General features: G+C 40.7%; 1 protein-coding gene across 2 annotated transcripts in view; it reads right to left on the bottom strand.

Moving 5' to 3' along the window:
* The window catches only part of nlgn1 (neuroligin 1), a gene marked incomplete at both ends in the record, with an annotated part of 287,041 nt that extends 266,196 nt beyond the window's left edge, over positions 1-20,845 (bottom strand). The window contains one exon of one of the 2 annotated variants that reach the window (XM_083970483.1): positions 20,305-20,845. In XM_083970483.1, coding sequence (XP_083826609.1) covers positions 20,305-20,845 — 541 coding nt within the window. The remainder of the gene's footprint in view (positions 1-20,304) is intronic. The other variant, XM_083970484.1, reaches the window with a different exon arrangement.
* Positions 20,846-22,784: the final 1,939 nt, after the last annotated feature.

Here is a 22,784-nt window from a genome sequence, read left to right as displayed (position 1 = left end):
GCCACTGATTCAATGCACTGGTGAGGCTAATTACTGGATTTACAGTAATGAGCATATGCATACAGAAATACACACCCACACAACACACACTGTAAGGCTACGTTCACACTGCAAGCCGTAATGCTCAATTCGGATTTTTTGTATGGCTGTTCACATTACCATCTAAAATGTGGCCTACTGTATATCAGATTCCAGTGTGAATGGTTTGCGGTGCCGAACTGACTCACATGCGCAAAAGAGCACAGCAGCTGTTGTACAGGAAAGAGAGGGAATGAGAATTTTCACTTTTATTTCGAAATGTCTGTGAAATGGAAGCTGGAAAATGTCTGAGCAGCTGCTGAGGAGGAAAAGAGTGAAGAAAAAGAGCCAAACTCTCTGTTTTAGTTTCAGTTAGGCTACCATTACTTTAGTTTGTACCCTACTGTATATAGGAATAAACCTCCTAAAGTGTCTCAACCCGCTTCGGTTTATTAAGAAACAACGTCAACAAGGTTATTACAACCCAAAGTTTAACACCACGTGTCCTTTTTTATCTATAATCTCCTCTCCTTCAGCGCTCACGTTCTCACGACAGCTGTTAAGTTAGCGGTAAACACACGCCGCTGCACGTCAAATTATCCAACGTTTTATCGAGCCGCTTTTTTATTGCTCTGTGTGTGACGTGTGGAGGTGTAGTGTGTGTGGGGTGTGTATGTGGTCCTGCCGCCGCTTCTCAAAACAAAACCTAGATATTGTGAAGTAAAAGTCGCATCAAATCCGCCTAGGGCTGCAGCTATCGAATATGTTAGTAATCGAGTACTCTATATATATATATATATATTTTTTTTTTTACTTCGAGTAGTAATCGAGTACTCTACTGAAAATTACATCGATTAATCGAGTAATCGGATAAAACGTATTTTTACTTGGTTAAAGAGCAATTATGAATACACAAGAGAAAATAACATATTTCACTTAATAATGAATGACCAATTGGTTTCCTTTTGTAGAATCAACTGTTTTTATTTCTTAAATTCACAAGCAAGTATTTTCTGGTCTTGAAACATTACCAAAGAGGCGACTGCTAACATAAATAAGAATAAATAAAACACAAATAAAAATAAATAAAATTAAATTACTTTCAAGATATCAAAAAATGTTTTCTGCGGAGATGCTGCAATGTGGAAGACGTGCTGTTGTGGTATGCAAGGGCCGTGTTACAACGAATACACGTCACAGTGTTCTCCTTTCTGTTCAGTCGAAAATGCTCCTACACTTTCGACATTTTCTGTCTTTTTTTATCGCCTTTTTCCTTCTGTTTCATCATCGCTATTTCTCCTCGCCTCTGCCATTTTCCCGCTCCCTCAGTCAAACACCCGTACATCCGCTTCCTCCTCCTCCTTTCTTCCCCGGTCTCCCCCCGCCTGTTAAGCCGGGTTTCTACCGAATCAACGGTCTTTTATATATGGTTAACATATGGTTCACGTCATGATAACTTCTGTATTTTGGCCATTCAAGCTTCCACAGTCCATAGTCCTTTTCTTTGTTTGATATTTCAAGAGACTTTGGGTATAGCCTAACCATGGATAGCTCCTAGGCAGGATTGTTCTGCTGTGATGTCGCCACCGCCCTAAATCCGCCTTAGCTGTTCACACTGGGGTCGCATTGGAAAAAATCGGATCTGAATCTGATTCAAATCAGTACAACATTTGAAAATGGCCTAAATCGGATTTGAAAATGTCAGATTCAATGCGACTTGTGCCGTTCACACTGTCAAAAGCAAATCGGATATGGGGTCACATTTGAACGAAAAAATCGGATTCAGGTCACTTGTAACTGCAGTGTGAACGTAGCCCAAGACTCACTGACCATTTCCCAGTCCCTTACCCTGTTTACCTTGTCTGTGGCCTTGCTCAGAGGAGTCACTGGTCTTTATCTGAGTATGCGTTTACATGAGTAGTGCTGCACATGAAGACAGCCTCTGTTGAAATTGCATGAGCTTAATTGAACACAGCTGTTGACTCGTTAGGATTGATTGCATGCAGCTGAGAGCGTCCTCTGATTTAGCAGCACGAAAAAAAGGTTTAATGCCCAGGATCTCCCAGCAACCAAAACTTGCAGAAACAATGCACGGTTAATGTTGCTGTCCCAAGGATGCGGTACAGGGATTATCTGTTAATAACATAATAACACAACTGCGGCCTCCACACGCCCTGAAAATGTCCTCGTGGTGACGGATTTACAGCTTGGTTTGTGATCACACACACACACACACATAAAATTAGCAAACATATCCACCTGTGTGATAGTCTACCCTCTCTTCGTTCCACCTCCTCCTCCCCCTCCTCCTCCTCTCTGTCCTCCTCCCCTCGTTTGGTGTGAAATTAAACATTAAAGCCCAGCAGCACATGAGTCAAGGTACTTAATGATGTCGACTTCCTAATAAATTTCTCTGGAGAAATAGATAAAGACAGGGAGACAGGTTGAGAGAGAGCGAAGGAGAGAGGGAGCAAATTGAGAATGCATTATAACATGGGGAGGCTTGGTAAAATGATTGAAACCCTGGACTATGGAGGACCTGGTGTGACTCAGCTTGACCCTTGGAGGCTTTAGTGCTGGTCATCTGAGGGCACAGGAGACATTTTGTTCCGAGTTTGAGTCCGGCAGCTGTATATAAATCCTGAAATGCAATCATAGCCTCGGCTATAACCTTCACCTTCTACACCTTTGGAATTTTAAAAAACAACTTAAGTTCCACAAATTGTTTAAATTAATTCAGCAGCGAGTTGAAATATTCTCACTTTTAGTACAGATCAAGCTTGATATCCATATCTTTCTTTCTCCACCCTCCAATTTGTAATTCGAGCCATGCAAGGTCTGCATAGCTTTACACAGCAATGCTTTGAAATAAATGCTAACACCAGCATGCTAATATGCCGTTTTAATTAGCACTAAACACAAAGTCCAGCTGAGGCCGATTAGTTTTGCAGTTCATAAACCCAAAGTACTGGACAAATTCAAATTCTGACCTGATGACGAAGCCAGATGAAATTTCAAGTTCTGTAATTACAATATATCCTGAGGGTGGGCAAGATCTGAACCAAATTTTATGGCAGTCCATCCAATAGTTGAGGAGACATTTTACTCAAAACTTACAACCTCATGATTGCACTAGAGGGAAAGTCAGAGGATCACCAGAGGTAATGATAGGATATGTAGTTTGAGAACCATGAATATTTTTCCCCCAAAAATGTGTCTGCCAATCCACCATGCACATGTTGCTGAGAAGCCAACTCACATGGCTATACAGAATATCATTGTGTTTTTTCTCAGATTTCTCATCTCCCATAGACCAAGTAGCATTCACCATCACATAGCTGACGGAGTGCTACATTTAGTTGTCAAATAGTGTATTGTCCACATGGCTGAGTCTCCAACAGTCCATCAGGCAACATCTACAGAGCAGCAAGCTATGCCTTTTAATAAGTGAGATGAAACCTCTGAACTCCAGAGGAAAATCAAGCAGACAGATGTTTCTAACTTGTTGTCAGGCGCATATACTGTATATGAGAGAGAGCAGGATAACTAACAGAATCATCTCACTGCATAATAAAAAAACAGGGCAACAGCAAAACAAACTACATCCTCCTCGAAATTATCATACTGTTGAGTCAACACCTCTCTAAAACAATTTCTCTCAAAACTTCATCATAACCTTCATGAAGGGGGGATTTGATGCAGGAATGCTGTATAAGACTGCATTAGTATTGGCTATGTGTAGCTAAACTGCCAACTGAGAGTATATATGTATATCCCTGTGCTATTCAAAATGGATTACCCTACAGGCTGCCAGCCAATGCTGCTGTCTGGTGTTCACTTTTTTGTGTGCGACAAAAATGAGCATCAGCTGGACAGTTAGTTGTGGAGGTAATGTTACCTTGGCCTCATTAGCTTATGTACTTTTTTTTTGTTGTTGTTGTTGTTTTTGTTTGGCCAGCCTCTAGCATAGAGAGTGGAGCATCAGGGTGTACAGTAACTGATCAGTAACTCATAGCACTTCACATTAATCTCAACTAACCTTTAGATAAGGCTGCCAGTGGCATGGGAATGGAATTGATAATTAGGAGTTTGGTTCCTTTTTTGCACTATTATATATTTTTACTCCCCATCATTATAATGATCAAGTTGAGTGGCTTTGATGTCATATTTCAATATGAGCTCTTTGTCAGCTGTTTGCTTTTCTACATATGTTGCTTGATTTGAATGATTTTACATTACATTTAGTTTAGTTTTGTTGTCTAACTGCAATAAACAGCCAGTGATTGACATTTCATTTAATAATTAACTACGTGTCATTGATATCTCACATGTACTGTTACAATAATTTTTTTTTGTTTTGTTTTTTTTCTTTAAAAGCTGATATAAAGAGCTGATTGATAATTAACATAATAACACTCGTTTGCTGCCCTTGTAATTACAATCAAGTTATTTCAATGGTAAAGTGTTTTTGTGCCACCACTTATCTGTTATTGTGTTGGAGCAGTGAAAGCTCCAAGATTGAATAATGTCACCTCAGGTGGTCTCATAAAACACAGCAATCCATTGCGAGATACCAAAGTCACAAACCTGAATAAAAAATCTATGTTAAAATTGAGTTTGAATATACAGAGAATATAGACAGGGAACAACAGAGAGACAGAAAGAGAGACATCGATTAATGCCAAGGCTGTGCTATTATAGAGCACCTTTAAAGTGAATATGACTGCAGGGCTTTAAATGATTTATGTAGTAGTGCAACACCAAATTACATCTCATTACTTCTCATTGTGGCAATAAGCTGTTCTGTCATGCTTCTGTATTTGTTAGTGCAGCACATAAATATTACAGATGAGACACTAGGTAGCAATTTGGAATAGAGCTAATGACTTTTCATCTGTTCATGTGTGAGCAAACTGCAAACAGAATGGAAGGAGGAGACTGAGGGTGGACATAGAGGAGATTATTTACTATATTTACATTGTACTCGGAGATATGCTCTGAGAGGCATATATTCTGAGATGAATTTAAACACTTAACAAGGCCAAAACCTAGTGAGTGGCTTGCATTTGCATTCTGCCTAGTGTCAGTCACTTTCAGCCTTTTATCTCTCCTAATATGCACTTACATAATCATATATCATATCATATATCATATCATATATATATATATATATAAACATAAACAGAGGAATTCCTCATGTTCTACTTTTTTTCTGTTTATATCATTAGACAACATAAAAAGGCAAGTGATAACCACAAGTTACTTCTCAGCCAATCCAAAATGGCTGTCTGGCTGCTAAACTGCTGATTTTTTATAACCAAAATGTTATTTGACGAAATCAGAAAGCAAATACATTTCAGACAAAAACTGTGCTATTTCAGATGGGGTACTTGGACTTGAAATCAGCGATGTGGACGGAAAGCTTAACCTAGTGATAAAAGAGAACACAATGGAGAAATTAGTCAAACCCTATCTCTCATCATACAGATTCTTCTAATTTTCTCATGAATTTCTTCAATTATTAAAACAGATTCTCCAGTGATTTAACTGTACATGACCATTTATTTGGAGGGTTCACAGGAGACAGCTGGTCACATTGTAATGGAAGAGGCACAGATACACAGACTTTGGTCTTCCGTATCTGTCAAACTCCCCAAAACACTTTTGTATTAATCCCTGCCTGCAAAATATATAACTGTTAACTAGGAACTCGAAAAAAAAAAGAAGAAAACCGTTACTACACTGAAAAAAAAATCCTTTAAGATGTGTAGCTTAACATTCCAACAACGTAAGTTGAGGAAAGCAGACATTCACAACTCATTAGATATTTTGTATTCTGATAACCACCCCACTGCTATCACACCACTCCCTGTCTCATTACCAAGCCAAGGTGACACCTTGGCCTCTGTGTTGAGCATCCAACATACACGCCATCTGGCCGAGCATCATCTTGTCTATTTACTTTTCCATGCACACGCGCAAACAACGATTGACTCCTACATATATATGAACACAGATGCACACCTGTCAGTGCAATAGCTGGCTGCCTCTAAGCAGAGTGTACTGGAGTGTGCAAACTGACACTTGGCAAGGACAGAAATATTGTATATAAGGTGCGTATAATTTTGTGCTCGTTTTGCAACATAGATGTCAATTGGGATACTTAGCTGTCATCACAACACTTCACTGTGCCAACAAGCACCGTAAAGAACTGGCTCGCAGCGGTGGTACTTATGTATCTATGGGGACATTGGACCTGGGCACAAGGCCAGCTTTTAACATGCAGCCTGTACTATTCCTACATACCTAATTTAACATCACAGCATAATCAAAGGGACTTGGCACCACCCTAACAACAGATTTCATAGTTCCCTGTACTGAAATAGCGCTTGTTTAAGGGGACTGTAGGATGTGACGCAGGAAGCATACAATATCACACCTGCAGTGGAGGATGGCTTCCTGTTTTCAAAAGTAAACTAATTAACAGAAGCTTTTGAACATGTGACAAAGTGAGGCACTTTCTTCAAGGTTCTCAAGAGCTCTCAGTGTGTTGTTCTTATTCAGTTTCAACAGCCATCGGTGCCCTGCAAAAACAGCTTAGAGTAGACAGGTCCATTATGTATGTTGGCCACTAGATTTCCTTCTCCCTGACTGCACCACTGCACATCAGAGTCCATGTTTGCTGCAGCTTGCACAGGCCACATCTTTGAGTTAATCTTGAGGAAAAATATGCAGACTGTCTAACCAATTAGCTCTGTGGTCTAGTTACCATGTCATGGTGAGAACATCAGTAGCTGTTCCAGCACTGTGTATTCAGTATTAAGTGCACTTCAGAGATGACGCAAAACTTGCTTCTACATGAGCGCAACAAACCCCAAATGCAAAATCATTAGCATGCACAGTAGCCCACTGAATAATTCACAGACGAGAAGTTGAACAAAATATTCTCTTGCCTCCTATAATGTTTGAATCAAACGATTTTTGGATGTATTCATATCATTATCTTATTTATTTATTCATGATACTTATACATATATAAATGCATAGATAAAATTCATACTTAATGTGTAATCAAGTATCATCATGGCCAGGCCATAACTAAAAAGCTTTTATTGCTAGAAAATCATTTATTAGCTTCAAACTAAAGCATGAATCCATAGCCCACATAACCAAAGATATGATGTAGGATGTTATCATTAAAAATTAATCCTTCAGTAAAGTAACCGCATACCGCTTGTGGTCCCATTTCACTCTCTCCGAGTTAGCTCACATGATGAGTTGTTTTTTTTAGTAGATGAATCTTTGAAGTGGAAAGACAATCCACTGTGCTATGAACCCAGCAATGACGAGAGTGTTTGTCATCATTTGTACCAGACGTGTTTGTTCATATATTAACAACTCTCAATTTGATATCTTTCCTTTTGATATCAAATGGGAAAAAACCTGAGAAAGAGATAGCCTGGCAGTTCAAGGTGTGCCCTGGCTGTCGCTGGCACAGTGGCACAGTGACCTTGGTAAAGGCAAAGGTCAAGTTGCCTTTTGAACGTGCTGTGCAAGGAACGCCCACTTCATTACATCTGACACATATTCATTTGCTCTCGTTCTGAAGAGAATTTGTTGTTCAAAGTCAAGGTCACTGTCACTGCACAAAAACAAGTTTTTGGCCGTAACAGACAAAATCATCAGCTCATTGTGATACAATTTGAAACAAATGAAATTAAATGATATCATTATAACACCCTTTATCCAAAAAATGAAAGATGAACTTCACAGTGACATCACAAGGTTATGGCAATGCTGTGATACAGGGAGCAGAGATCGTGACCGTATTTCCTGCAACTTCGCTGAGGAATACAACCACGAGGCTGCCATTCTAGTTTTCCTTTACAATACATTGCTGACTTTCACTGCAACAGATACTATTCACCTCACAACTATAATGACCAACACAAGAACGTGGTACAAGAGAAAAAATGTTATAATTCATTCAATAACTCTCATTGCCTTCCTCCTGCGGCTTGTGTGCAGAGGCTTATTGCCTTCAGTTAGTTTACAGATGCCTCTCCATCATCATTGAAGCAAATAGCCTCATGCATAGTTGTATGGCCATTTTGAAAAGGGGCTCCCATAAATAATAACTAGGAGTGAAATGGAAACTATGGGAAAAGCTGTTACTTTTCACCATGCCATGTCTATCTGTGTTGTTCACAATATGCTGTGTCTGAAATATGCATGAGGCAAAATGTCCCCGCTACGGCTGCAGCGGCGCAGTGCTAAAGAAAAGAGGGTGGGGAGGGAAGAAAAAAAAAAAGATTGATTTTTTTTCATGCAATGAATCTTAGAAATGGGCCAATGTTATGACATTTGTATCCCCGACTTCTTTGCAGTTGCTGTTCGTGTCATTTGTGAAACTACAATGGCTGGTGTTGGTGCTGTGCCAAAGGTTCAAATGTCCTTCATTTAATATTCAGGAAAGAAGTAAAAAAAAATAGCTTATTTATTTATTGTAATGCTAGAGTCATGAATATGTATGAGCAGCTATCAATGCTGTCACCTTGAGCAGAGGTGCATGTATGTGCGTGTGTGTGTGTGTGTGTGTGTAAGTATTTGGAAAAAACAAAAGCCTGGAAAACTGTTTATACAATCAGCCAAGGTCATACTCTCCATCTTTATTTCTTTTCTTTTTTTTTTTAGATTTCCCTGACCAGGCAACGGGCAGGCTATTCAAGCACTGGGTCTATTCAACAGTTAATGAATACTCTAATTCTCCCCTATTTACTGCTGGTGACACTAATCTTACAGAGAAACAAAAGGTGGTTATTTTACGAATTATGTTCAATTAAGATAATATTTTTAAATCGTCAACTACTGTATGGCAACTCTGTCCTGGTTGAAAATCAGACCTGAGACAGATGAGCCAGATTTAAACATTTTATATTTTATACTTTTCTGATGTATTGTTATGTGGTTGAGTGATGCATGGCCTCTCTGTTAAAACAGCCAGGGCCTCTTTTTAGTGCCAGTTCATCACTGACTCTTTACATCAACAATGTTCATATAGGCCTATTCTTAATTTGATTAATTTATACCTTGACTTATTCAGCTGTATTCCACATGCCAGCAATTTAAAATCAAACATTGTACAGACTAGTAAGATTTATAATTAATTCTTGTAAAATTAGGCTTAGCTTAATTTAATTTAATTACTGAGTAGCTAGGGTATGTTCCCCATTTATCTTTTTGACAGTACTCAAGAGACTGTAGTTCCCCACTCTGTATAACGTTGAACCCTGTTGTTGACCTTTAACCTTACAATAGTGTCTGCTGATGGGGTGATTACACTCCTACAGCCTCCTGCCACTGCAGATTATCACCTGACTGTAAGTAAATTAATATTCCATGGATGATATGGGATGGTGCCTGCATCTAACATCATTAGGCCTCTTTACCACAGGAGTATGATGAACCATTATCTGTTGCTGGGTGTTGAGGGGCCAACAGAGTTTTACTGTACATCTTCAATAACAATTTCTGCTCGCACTGTCCTACATGAAAACTTCCACAGTCTTGTCTTATAACAGAGCGTGCTTTTCTTACGGTCCGACAGTTGCTTTTGCTGATGTGTTCACTGACTCCAGTTTTATAACAAAAAGCTGCCATTGGTGAGAATCGAATGGCAATACATAAAAATCTGCTCCTATGATAACAAATATCCACGATGTGTAATATTAGATGTAGGCGGAGAAGAATGTTAAGGTAAATTAAAGACTGTGCGGTGACATTAGTATCTTTCATACAGGTAATCCTCCATGAAAGACAAACTATCCAAACAGGGTCTAATCACTCACTCTTGACTCAACAGCCTTTGAATAAGTTGCGCTTTGACGTCCAAGACTTTATTCACAAAAGGACACAACATGTCTCTCCCTCCTGCTACTCGCTCAGCCGGGGATCAACCTTTGTTTTCATACAGTAAGTTTGAGAAATACATTTCCCCAGTTATGTTGATTTGTGACAGCTAGGAAAACATTAGTACTCTAATCAACACAATTCATGTCAAGTCATGAAAATTTGAGTTTTATGATCCTGTAATGTTTTCCCCTGACACTACTTGAGAGTATTTGGTTCCCACTGTGGACATGGCTAGATCAACATTATGGCCTGTACAGTACATGCCTCTCCTACTGAAACATAAAGTCAACACTTATAAGTTTTTTTTCTAGATTTATGGACCATACTGTTTTATGGGTCCTCATTGTCTCTCTCTTTTAGTCTGTAAGTCTCTTATCAGTGTTGTTGTGTGTGTAATGTGTTATCGCACAAGGTAGTTTGCTCTAACTCGACCCAGAATTGTAAAATTCAACCCCCTGGAGCTCTTTCACCTAACCCCCACAAACACAGTTTCTACAGGTGTTAGAGAAGGGTTGTGTCGTTTTGGGTTTTGACCAGCAGCTAAAGCTCAGTTGCACTCTTGACAGTGTTGTGTAACTTTGATTTATAAAATCTGTGGGGAACTTTTGAGTTAATCTAAAAACTTTTTTATTGATGTTCCCAACCAAAGCCTCCCTTGCAGTAGTGCAACACTATCCAGCTCTGTTTGCAGTCAGGAGGGGAGCTCAGTGTATGCTTCCAGCATTGCAAAATGAAGAGCAAAATAGGAAGTTGTGTAAAATTAACCAGAGTAGCATAATGTTTGCATTCCGTTTTTTGGCCATAAAATTATATTTGTTTTCTTCCCCAGTAAATCTATGTATGCAACCATATTTTAAATAATAGTCTGACATTATTGTGTCAGTAACTGAGTTAAACAAAATTGGTATTAAAATGCAGAGAAAGGATTCGGCCCAGATTATGTATATTCTATTTCTCTGCATCCCTTTTTATTTGTTTTTGTTCCAATAGTCGGCCTTAAAGTGGCATGTCCCCCACCAGCCCACCAGCCAGCCCAGCAGTCAGCAGAGATAGCCCAGCTTTGACACATACCCTGTCAGACAGAACAGAGCTTAACATTCACCTGACACACACACAAACACAGCCATATCCATGAATTCATCTGCACAGACACCCACACACACACACCACACTAACCTGAGAAGAAACACCACTGCAGAAAAGTTAAGCCGTGAATGGAGGTGACAGAGCCCCTCAAGGGAGACCCAACACAAGAAGGGCCATGCCTATTCTTGCCTTCCATTTCCACCACTCTCTTTGTTTGTCTTTGTGTGTGCGTGTGCGTGTGTGTATGTGTGTGTGTGTGTCGCCTCCCACAAGATTCTCCTTCAATGACTACAAAACTGGGACAAAGCCCAAGGAGTAAGCAAGAGGAAAGGACAGAGAGGGGAAGTGAGATGTGGGAGGGTGAATAGGTCAGGATGGATAGAGAGACAGACACAGACACAAGGGAAAAGGCTAAATTGTTCAGTGGGAGATAAAGACGGATGGAGAGAGAGAGACATGGGTGAGAAGACAAAGAGATGAGGGAGAAGGGGAATCATGGAAGAAAAACTGTGAAACAGACAATTTCTGTAAAGATGCCTCCATCTTGAAGAAATTCACATCTACAGTAGAACTTCAGTTGTAAACCCCTCTGGAGTGAAGATGGCACACAATGTCAGAATAATGCAACATGTAGAAATATTTCCAGAACTGTTTGAGATATTAAATAGTGTGCATGTACACTGGGAAATGGCCTAGTTTGCAGTTTAAATGGCCTAGTTTGGGTTTTAAAAGCCCAGTGCTTAATTCAACCTAAACATATAGGGCAGTGTTTCCCCTAGGTTGACTGCTTTGACAGCGCTTTGGGGGGTGGGGCTTTTCTTTGTCTAGTAGGAGAGTGGTACAACCATCACCACTGTCATCAGAGCTTTTCAAAACCACAGATATTTTGCTGTCTTTCAGACGTTTGGGGTCAATTTGTGTCAACCCCGACCCCCCCAGCCAATGGTAGGACTACAGTACCATTTAATGGATGTCTAACCCACCACAGACAAAGATATTTTTGTTGTCTTATGCCATGGGCTGGTGCTACACACATGAAATTTGTTCCAATAACTAAATGATACCAAAAGTGAAAATGAGAGAAGCTGGCGCTGAATGGAAAACAAAACCAAAAAAAAAAAAAGTCCAACTCAATGTGCTTGACACAATGCCTCTTAAAAGTCCTCCAGGATTGATTTTCTGACATTTGAGATTTTTTTTTAACCCTAATCCTAGCCTTTTTGTCATCTCCTCCTCCCTGAGTGTCAGTTTGATTGTTCCCAGATTGTCTCTGAATCAAGTTTAGTATACATAAATCTCATTGATATCTTCTTCAGTTTTCAATATATTAACAAATAAAAATAAATAAATGCACACGCATCGGGGCTTGGCAAGGAAATTACCATAACTCATTTACAAATTTTCAAAAAAAATCCAGCAGCTCAGTTAGTGAAATTATCAAGAAGTATTAACTAAAATCTCAAGTGACATATTGATTGATAAGCGTGGATATGTCCTATTCATAATAACTTACATGAAGTTAGTTAAAATTTGTAATGATGTACAAATTGGTATTGAATGGGTTAATTTCAATCTGTGGAAAGTGAACTTTGAGATAGCTCTTGGGCAAACTTTTTCAACATCTATGCTAAGTCTAGTTCCGGTTGCTCCCTCTGATATGAGACCAGTGTCGTTGAGCCCCGACCTCTGACAACTAAAATCTATTCAGTTCATCTCTAAGTCCAACTAGACATTTGTGCTAAATCTGAAGACATTCCCTCAAGGTGTTACTGACATATCACGTTCATGAGAATGGGAATGACAGACAGACACATGGACAGAGAAGCGGAAGAGATAACACCTCCAGCCGTGGCTGTCGCTGTCACACAGGCGCAGCAAACAACTGACGTACTCGACACTGGTCTGTCCTGATACTGTCAGCTTGTGATGCTTAATATATTTGTTATTATTCAAACTGTTATAATTTGATACCTGAACTTTCTTTCACCCACTAACATGTACATCTGCATCAGCCCCTGTTTTCCTCTTACCCATAATGCCTTGTGACAACCTGCAGAGCTGAGGCATGAACATGCCTGCAGTCAGCTTTGGGTTGAGGTGGAGACAATGATAATAAAGGAGGGAGAGACAAAATGATGGAAAAAATACAAAATGCACTAATTACTTTCAGGTGTATAGGGAGCAGAAGTCTAAGGCTGGGAAGCATTTAAAAATATACAACCCCACCGCTAACATGGCAGGTGCTAGTATATATGGAATGTAAACCTGTTAGATTTTTTCTGAAAAAGGAGCCAAACCTATTGATGCATAGCATTTGCCGTTATCTCCGAACAAGCAGCTGCACAAGACCTCTGCCTCAATAATATTTCAAAATTGTAATATGAGAGTTCTCAATCAAAGCCCAAAGCCAAACACTTTGTAGCTGAGTTTTGCGGCATGGAAGATGGATATATAGCCTTTAAATATTTGAAAATAAGAATAAATTAAAAAAAATATGGAAAAAAAAAAAAATCAAAACAGTGAAATATTTGATTTGCAAAAGGAAGCCACACTCGAGCAGTAGACCCGAAGCACATCCATGTATTTGACTGACAGCTGTGAGCTTCCATCCATGACTCTGACCTAATGTGATTGGTTAGAAGGGCGAGGATCAGTCAGAAACTATGTCTGCACTGCTGCCATGCTGCTCAATGAGTCTGATCACAGACGCCTCTGACAGCACCTCTCTGCATGAAGATGTTTTCAGCCGAGACATATTCACACATACTCACACATAGCTTTAATAAAAACAAACACAAATAGGGTTTAGATGAGGGCATATCTGATCAAGGAACTAAGAATGGTTTGCTGTCATCTTCCATTGAATATTTTTGATTCTACACATTTCGCTCAAGAATTGAGCAGCCCTATAGAGCTCCCAGAGCTATAAATATTCTCCACATGACTCACACATCAATCATTTGTGCTTGAAAAAGCAAAAGTTTTCCTCTTCAAATACTCTAGGCTGTAATTCGGATTAAGAAAATGTTGTGACAAGGTGAGTGAATCACAAATCATGCTCTAATTTAACAGTAGGGGAGACTGGGGATGGTTGTAACATGGGTCAGTTGTAACACTTCCAATTACTCCAATGAGGTACAAGTTAACAATCATCTGATTGACTTTGTATATGCTCAGTTTAGTCTTTCTTCCATACATTATGTGAAAAAGTAGCACCCTGTGGCAGATGCAGCCAATTTTAGAAGGGAAATATAATTTTGAGGCATGAAAGTATTTCCCCCCCTCCATTTATTTTTGTCATTGCCTGCTTTGTAGTTGTTAGCCGTAAGGTACAGTAAGCAGGTTCATGGCTACAAGGGTCTAGGTTAGTTGAAACAACAAGAGTCTGGGTTAGTTGTAACAACAATGTAGTATGTTAACCTACTCCAACCCAAATTTTAATTGCATTTATGTTTTCTTTGAATTACAGTATGCCTAGGTCTTGAAAGACAGAGACGAAAGGGTTAAGGTTAGGATCAGACTATACTTGAGACACGCACACCAACACACCAATTATGTTAAAAGGTAATTTAAATGTTGAATAAAAAGCTTTCAATATGAAGATTTTGTACTTTTTTGAAAAAGTTACATCACTCTGGGGTATTTTACCATGTTACATCGCACTGGGGGTGTCTTACAACTGACCCATGGCAGGTGAATTGTAACATTTCACTCCTTGTGTTTGAGACTAAACCACCTCATATTCTGAACGCACTCTTAAAAGAGCTCCAAGATACACACAGAAGTGTCAAAAATGTTACAACTACCCCCATCTCCCTCATTAAAACATTTTGATGGACTAGAAAATTGTGATATTAGTAATTAACTACTATCCTGTCACTCCATGTTGTGTTTAGAACAATGCATATATAATAGCGTAGCTACAGTTCAGATATTGGTCTCTGAAATTCATATACAAGAGTTTTCACTCATTTCACTCACTTCATTTTGTAGTTTAAATATAATGCATGACGATTCACTAGACCCACGACATATCTGCAGCAGTTTTTGCAGCAATGTGACTGATCTCCCAACATAGATGTTTTTTTTTTCTCTTGTCTATCATGATTCTGTGTCATTTTTCTTTTTAAGCTGTCATGAATTTCTACAGCATTTACCGTATGCATCTGTGAATTACAATTACATGATCTTAGAGAGAACACCATCCCAGCACATGATAACTACATGCCTGGACTCCATCCAAGACACATCAAAAACAGTACTTTTAACAACAGGAGAGTTCTTTACACCAGAACAGCAGAGAACAACAGGGCTTGCAATGACCAATGCACGACTTCCACAGCAGTTATACTCTGCTTTTGTGTCCTGGTTTCACTTTGTTTTTGTCCTTCTCACTTAAATATGCCTCCAAGTCTGCCCCTTTTTCACTGCTCCTCATCACTGCCTATCTCTGTCTCTGGCTCTCTTCACCCTGTTAACTTTGTTTCTCCTTCATACTTCCGCACTCTGCCATGGCAGAGAGACAACTAACAAAAGCTCAGCGTCTTATCTTGGTGGCAGGTGTGAATGTTGTTGGAATTCCTAATTTACTAAAACAACACAATCCCACACCTATGCCACTTAGTCAAACACCAGTTCTCCATGGCTCTGTCTATGTAACTGCTCAACCTAATGAGAATTGACCTATGGATTTAAAGACTTTTTCTGAGCATAAATAGACCTTCCACATGATGATTCTTCACCTGCGGAGCTTCTGTGTCTAACCTGTAACATCAGATGTAAACTGCTCACTTCATCACTAAACAGCTGTACTGTTGTGGCACTGAGAGTGCAACTTTCTAACACAGTTCTTGATCATGTATTTCCTGCAATCTAACCCTGTTACCGAATGCATCACTGTGCACACATCTAGCCATGAAATTACCCTGTCACTCAACATGATCTGTCCACTCACTCCGTGCACCACTGGCTAGACATTGTGCTACTGTGTCACTGATAATGACTGATGTCCTGAGAGTATCCAAGAAACAGGCCTCTGTATAGGGAAAGATCCAGAAAGCTGCACAATTGACTGTAGATTAGAGCCTTTCAGATGTATGTAGATAGCATTATGAGAATAGCATGCCTACTGTAACTAAATAACATTGACAGTGCTTGTGCAATGACTCAGTCACATCATATTGTTTCTGTAGATTTCCATTGGGCACATCAAGATGATGATTCCCAAATGATCCATGATCCAATATTGACAAAACCCTTGTGGCAGACTAGTCTATTGTTGGTCTGGAATATGCATTTGAAAGAAAAAGTTCAGCCTTAAAAGGAAAATGCATGGCTGGTGTCAGTTTTACTGCACTCTGGTATTCAAATCATGTCTGAAAGTGGCCTAGTGTGCCACCCCTGCACCGACAACTCCATCACCAGATGAGGACATCAAAATTAGATCAGATGTATTGTATTTTTTAAGTCATAAATTGGAAAGTCAAGTCTGACCCAGGTAACACCACGATGATACTTTCCTCCTTGTTACTTTCTTCATTAGCACATATGGTTGCCATTCAAAACTGTGAGGTGTGAAATCAAATACCAGTGCAATTTTTATATAATATGATATGCATTACAAGTCATTGCAATATAATAATGAGCTAGGGCAGATTACACCTACAGAAATGACTTGGATGAACTAGACATGATGAAATTTGACCACGTGCTTGCAAAGATTCATCTCTGCCAGCTCCTCAGTGATCATGTAAGACAGGTGTGGAGGCGGCTGATACTCATGCTGGTATAACATCTTATTAAAAGTGTACCCTGCTTACAATTGGCTGCACAAAATATTATAAAAATACCCTTTTCTGAAGATTTTGTGTTGGTCTATCATACAGCTACAATATGTGTCCCTGCACAAACGATGTGCAGGGATTTTATGGAAAGCTTCACTTAAAGCAGATATCAGCTTCACGGCCGTTTCGGCTAATGCTGCGTTCAAGGCAGGCTTTTGAAACCGTAAGTTACAGCTTCAAGTCACAACTACGACTTGGTAGCGTTCCAGGTGACCCGTAGCTCGTGTTTTTACCATCCTGTTGTCTGTGAAAGTTCCCTATAACGGCCACTCGTAACTTCCGACCCGTGAACTCGTACCAGATCGAACTGGTATGACTTCACAGGAAGGAAAAACACAAAGTACGAGTTTCTTTGAACGCACCATGAGTTAGCAGCCCCCGCCCTTGTCAGGCATCAATTGGTCCTCGTGCTACGTCACCACATTCACGCGCATCCCTTGGCTGCACACACAGCCCTTCATGCCGTTCTCTCTCCTCATTGGATAACACTTGTATCCCACAAGGAAAATTTTCTCCTCGGGTTACAGCAGAGCAGAGTGACGGAGAGACTCGTGTTTAGGCTGAAATACTTCATGTAAGTGATTGCTGACGGAAAATAGGACTATTTAGGACTTATATTAACAAAAACATTCCACTGATATCTGCTTTAACTAACCAAAGAGACCCCCCAGTCTCTTAAATGATTGTACCAATAATTGTCATACTTGAAACCACTCAGTGCCCTGTAAACATTTGTACTCATTTATTCTCTTACTTAGTTCGTTCAATTTGTCACCCATCTGCAATAATTGTATTAAGCTTTCATTTGCACAGACATTAGCAGGAACACGTGTCTTCTGACGGAGTACTTTTTAAAAGGCTAAAAAAAAAAATCCTCCGACACTGAATCACTATGATTACAATGTTTCATACCTGAAGTACATCAGAAACTACTTTTCACATTACATTCAAAGATATTCCAAGTGGCCTACATGCATTAATCTTAATTTATGTATGCTTTAATTACCTGTGGCTTACTGCATAAGGCTGCATAAAGCTTAACTTAATGAAGTATTGCTGTGACGGCGTTGTATATAAAGTTCAAAGTGGTTCCCTGATGTTTCACAGTTTTTTTTTTTATCTACCCCCCCCCCCCCAATGCAGAGCCAGCGGGTAGTAAACAAAGAGCAAAGAAAGAAAATCCAAGCAGAGCAGGCTACAGGCCACAGATCCGCCATTGTGATTTTTTTGTGTGCAACATACATTGTTTTCTACACTTAATCTCCCTTTTCCATAAAATGAAAAAAGAGAAATCCACAAGAGATTGTCTGGGTTTTATAATAATGATTCTCCATGCCGTATGACTAAAATGTAAGCTTTTATAATCTCCCATTTTAAACACATTTCTACTCTGCATATCTCTGGGAGAGGAGAGGAGAGGAGAGGAGAGGAGAGGAGAGGAGAGGAGAGGAGAGGAGAGGAGAGGAGAAGAGAAGAGAGGAGTTAGAGTCTACATGTATCTGTGTTGTAAGAAGAGCAGGATCGTACACTAAGTGATAATACAGACTGCTGCCAAGACAATGACATTAACACCCAGACCTTATCAAGGACACTGTCAGCATCTCTCCCTCTCTCTGTATCTGTCTTTCTCTCCCTCTCTCTCTTTCTCTCTCTCTCTCACACACACACACACAAACATATACACACATAAAAGATATGCACACATCCAGGGAGTGAGAGGCTGAGAGACAGAGAGGAGGAGGAGGGCATTATCTTGATGAAACAGTACTTGATACAGTAGCCTGAGCCAACCTGAACATAGCTCTGCTTTCTTTTAATGGAGATTACACAGTCAAGGTCCAACCTGAGCTCATCTTGTTTAACACTGCATACATCTACATCACTGAGTGGTGTGCGCGCGCATGTGTGTGTGTGTGTGTGTGTGTGTGTGAGAGAGAGACAGAGAGAGAGAGAGAGACAGTGTGCCTGATCTAATAAATTTGCTGTTATCTCCTTGCACATCAACCATCATTACTGCACACCTTCTGACCCCAAATCTGGCATCCACTCAAATCTCCCAATCTCGCTGACCAATGAGAGAGTGCACCCACACAGCAATGGACCAAGGGAGGCTGATGCAACACTCCTGCACCATCATCCGGCCATCACAAGGTCTACAAATTACATGGCTGAGTCAGGGTGTTAGTGGCAAACATGTTATTGTTGCTATCTGCAGGACATTTACCAAATCTGAAGAGGTCCTGTTCTGCTCACATATACCCCCTGAACTGTGTCAGGTATGTTGCAGCAGTGGAAGACTGGGTCTGACAGCTTGGTTTGTTGTTAAAATTGGCCACAAATAGGAAGCATTTAAAAAGGCCACTGTATTTTGGAGTTAGCATTCTAAAAATTTAGAGATGCCCCGAGTCAACACCTGAATAATTTGTACACCTTGATCACCTGATTGCTTTCTTCTGTACAACATTTTCTTTTTCCTTCCCTCCTATTTTCAGGCTGTCTCTTCTTACTGTGGCATTGGGTAGGTTGCGATCAGTTCATACATACCTCCTTGTCTACATATTTTCTTGCCCGGTTTCCTGGCACATTCCTTGGATATTCTTTTGACTGTAAAATGAATAGAAGACTAAAGAATAACATGGAGCTCCTGGACGCGCAACACACACAGGAGCTGCATGCACACACACACACTCACGCACTCACGCACACACGCACGCACAAACACAGACGCGCACACACAAAGCTGATTGACCGAAAAAAAAAAGACTTAGAAAGGAAGGAAAGGGAGAAATAAAGACGGAGGGAAAGAATGAATCACAGCCGCTCAATCAGCATGGTATTCAGCCTATCAGTCAGCCAGCCAGTCATTCAGCCAGTCAGCCAAATCAATCAGTGATGATCATGACAACGACTGTCTTGTTTAATGAACTGTTGCCATTGTGGCGCAGCACAATAGGTTATGATGAGCTACAGACATGGGAGGGGGGGGGGGGGTATGGCATTTGCAGAGGAAGGCAAAAAGGAGCGAGGAATCGGCTAAGGAGGAGTTAAAATAGGAGGAAGAGGAGGGGGGTTTAGAAAGGATGGAAGATGGAGGGAAAGACTGATGCAGATATGGAGGGAATGAGAATACTTTGGTCTGGGTAGATGGATGCCCCACACTCACACACATTGCGAGCTCTTCTCTCTCTTTCACAAAACCACTCTCACACATTAATGTACTATAAGCAGTGTCATGCACATTAAACATGCGCAAGGTCATGCTTCCCCTCAACTGACAGAGTGACAGACAGGGACAGAGACAGAAATGCACTCTCACATAATAAAACACAACCCGACAACACACTCCTCTCTCCACCACAAGGTTGTGGCATTCCTTTTTACCCTCCTCCCCTACCCCCCCACTGTACCCACCACCGTCCTACCCTGGGCCTGCAGGCAAACTCACCATCCTCAGTGGGCACATAGATGTTAAGATAGAGGCAGTCCTCGCTCTGGTCCTGGACGTAGGTGGACACTATGTCGATGCTGTTGGTGAACCACACGGGCAGCATGACGTCCGGCAGGCGGCCCTCCACGATGCTCTGAGGACACACCGGTGCAAAGTGTGTGGCATTGCGGATCTCGGGCCACGATAACGGCGGCTCGGGTGGCTGAAAGCGCCGCTCGCCGGTCGGCGGGGCGGCGTACGGGACGCCTAGAAACTGCACGACGGGGCCCAGTATCTCATTGTTGAGCTCTTTCTTGATGCCTCGCAGCTTGCCGTTGGTGGTGGTGACCACGGGGTCGTTCTCATCGAGTTTCTGAGCCGACACGGCGGCTGGAGATGCCTGCAGCAGCAGCAGCAGCCCCAGCCATATTAGAGATGACACCCATCGACCAGCACTTAGGGAACCTTCGAGCCCCGGGTATCCCATCATCCTCCTCCCGTCCTTCATAGTTTGAAACGGCCGACACCCAGTCCGTGAATGGTGCTTCCACCAGAACATCGCTGCTACTCCTTCAACTTGTTTGGTGTTGTCCTCTTTTGTCCTTTCCGAGTGAAAATTCCTTCTTTGTCTTCCGGCTCTCACTTACGCCATATATGCAAACACAAACGCAAACACACAATTATACTGAAGTCACATCCACACACAGGCATAAGCAATTAGGTAACTCCAGAGCTGATGAGGGGTCGTTGTCACTAATGATCCTTTTTAAAATCCAGGAGGTAAAAACCATCCGGTGGAAATGTAGTAACTGTCTCCTGCAGCTTGGTGAAGATAAATCTGAGAAATATTCCTCACAATGGGGTAAATATTCCTCACAGCGGTGCGGACGACAACCCCTGAGATGGAGAAGGAAATACCAGGGATATCATCTTTAAGTGCCACTTCGCAGAAAGTGGACCCACCTCTCAGTGATGAGGGTTTCCATCTTTTTGAAGTGAGCTGACTGCCATGTGTAGCAGTGATGCAGTGGTCTGCTGCAGAGCTGATGTACTTGGAGCGGTTCTGTCCCGTTCAAAGTCTCCTGCAACACAGAAAAAAACACAGCAATCAGCATCTACACAAACAGAGATGACAATACACTTGATTGCCTGCTGGAAAAACATTGTGTCTTATACCCTTGTGTGATCATTTAAAGAGAAGAACATCTTTTCACAGGATGTGGCAGCAGGTGATATTACTCAACAGCTTAAGAAGCAAGGTGTATACCCGTATGCATACGTCTAGGAGTTACGGTGGAGCGTGGCAGGCTTATCCTACAGCTGAATTTGCTACCCGACCTTTAATGTGGAGTACACTTTTTGGGAGAGAACCAAAGAGACACCGCCCGCCAACAGTGATAAGACTTATGGTATAAGCCACAGGCCTTCTGAACACAAGTTTCAGGTTTTCAAATTGCCAACTCTCATCACTAATGTAGGAACCGGTGAAGACGAAAGTGAAGATATGGAGGTCAAAGTTGAGGAGAGGCATAAAGAGTGTCAGGCCTAAAATACATTGATAATCACCACTTCCCCTTAAAAGGGTTGCATTGCAAAAAAAAAATTGTAAGTAGGCAACAGAAGCTGAGGGTGGTGAAGAGTCTAATCTCAATATGTAACATCTACTGGCTTTTTTTACAGATTGATAAACTTTCTTATGCAGCACAGGCTTAAATGATCATGTGAGGATAAAGTATAAATCATACAGGCTAGTTTGGTTTCAATACAGTTTGCACAGTGCCACATTCAAGCTTCAACCTGTGGAATATGCTATGTGACCCACTTCATTGGCATGTTTCCATGTGCAAAATAATATGCTATTATCCTTTTGATCATGTCCCAAAACAGCAGCCATTTATCACAAATAGAGAGGATAAAGTGGTACTGTACGTAACAGCATGGTGCAGCTTGTTACACTTTTTTTTTGCATCACCAACGGTGGAAGATGTAAACACAAATACAAGAGCATTGTAAAAGGTCACAAAAATTCAACAAGAGACAAACAATATGTCTCTATCCCCAACACCTTCCCACATGTTCCTAGATTCAAGTTTCATGCTAAAAATAAAACTATGTTTACAGTTTAACTATTTGTCCATAATTAATTTTTGAGCAAGGCTGTATAACATATAGGCAATGGTATATTGAGGTATATAGAGGTTCTTGAAAAAAAATCAGTGAAGCAAGTGAACTGATATCCAAATTCATCTCTATGCTTAAACAACCACAAAGGAAATATTGTAAGTAGAAAACCTGCAAGAGAGAAAAAGGGAGAATGTGGATGTGCTGTTTTTGTAAGTGTGTGCATGCGTGATGTACAGTAGAACATGAAGGCCTGTCATCCCCAGTGTGTGTTTTTCTTTGTTTCTTCACACTGCTTAGGAGTCAGTGTTCCACCTGGATGAGTTCACCTTCACATTTCATATACCGAGGCAATCCTATTTAGCCGTGGACATGAC

Source organism: Trachurus trachurus, assembly GCF_905171665.1.
Source record: "Trachurus trachurus genome assembly, chromosome: 4".
Lineage (NCBI taxonomy): Eukaryota > Metazoa > Chordata > Actinopteri > Carangiformes > Carangidae > Trachurus > Trachurus trachurus.
Note: the sequence above shows the minus strand (reverse complement) of the source record. Positions and strands in the feature narration are given on the sequence as shown.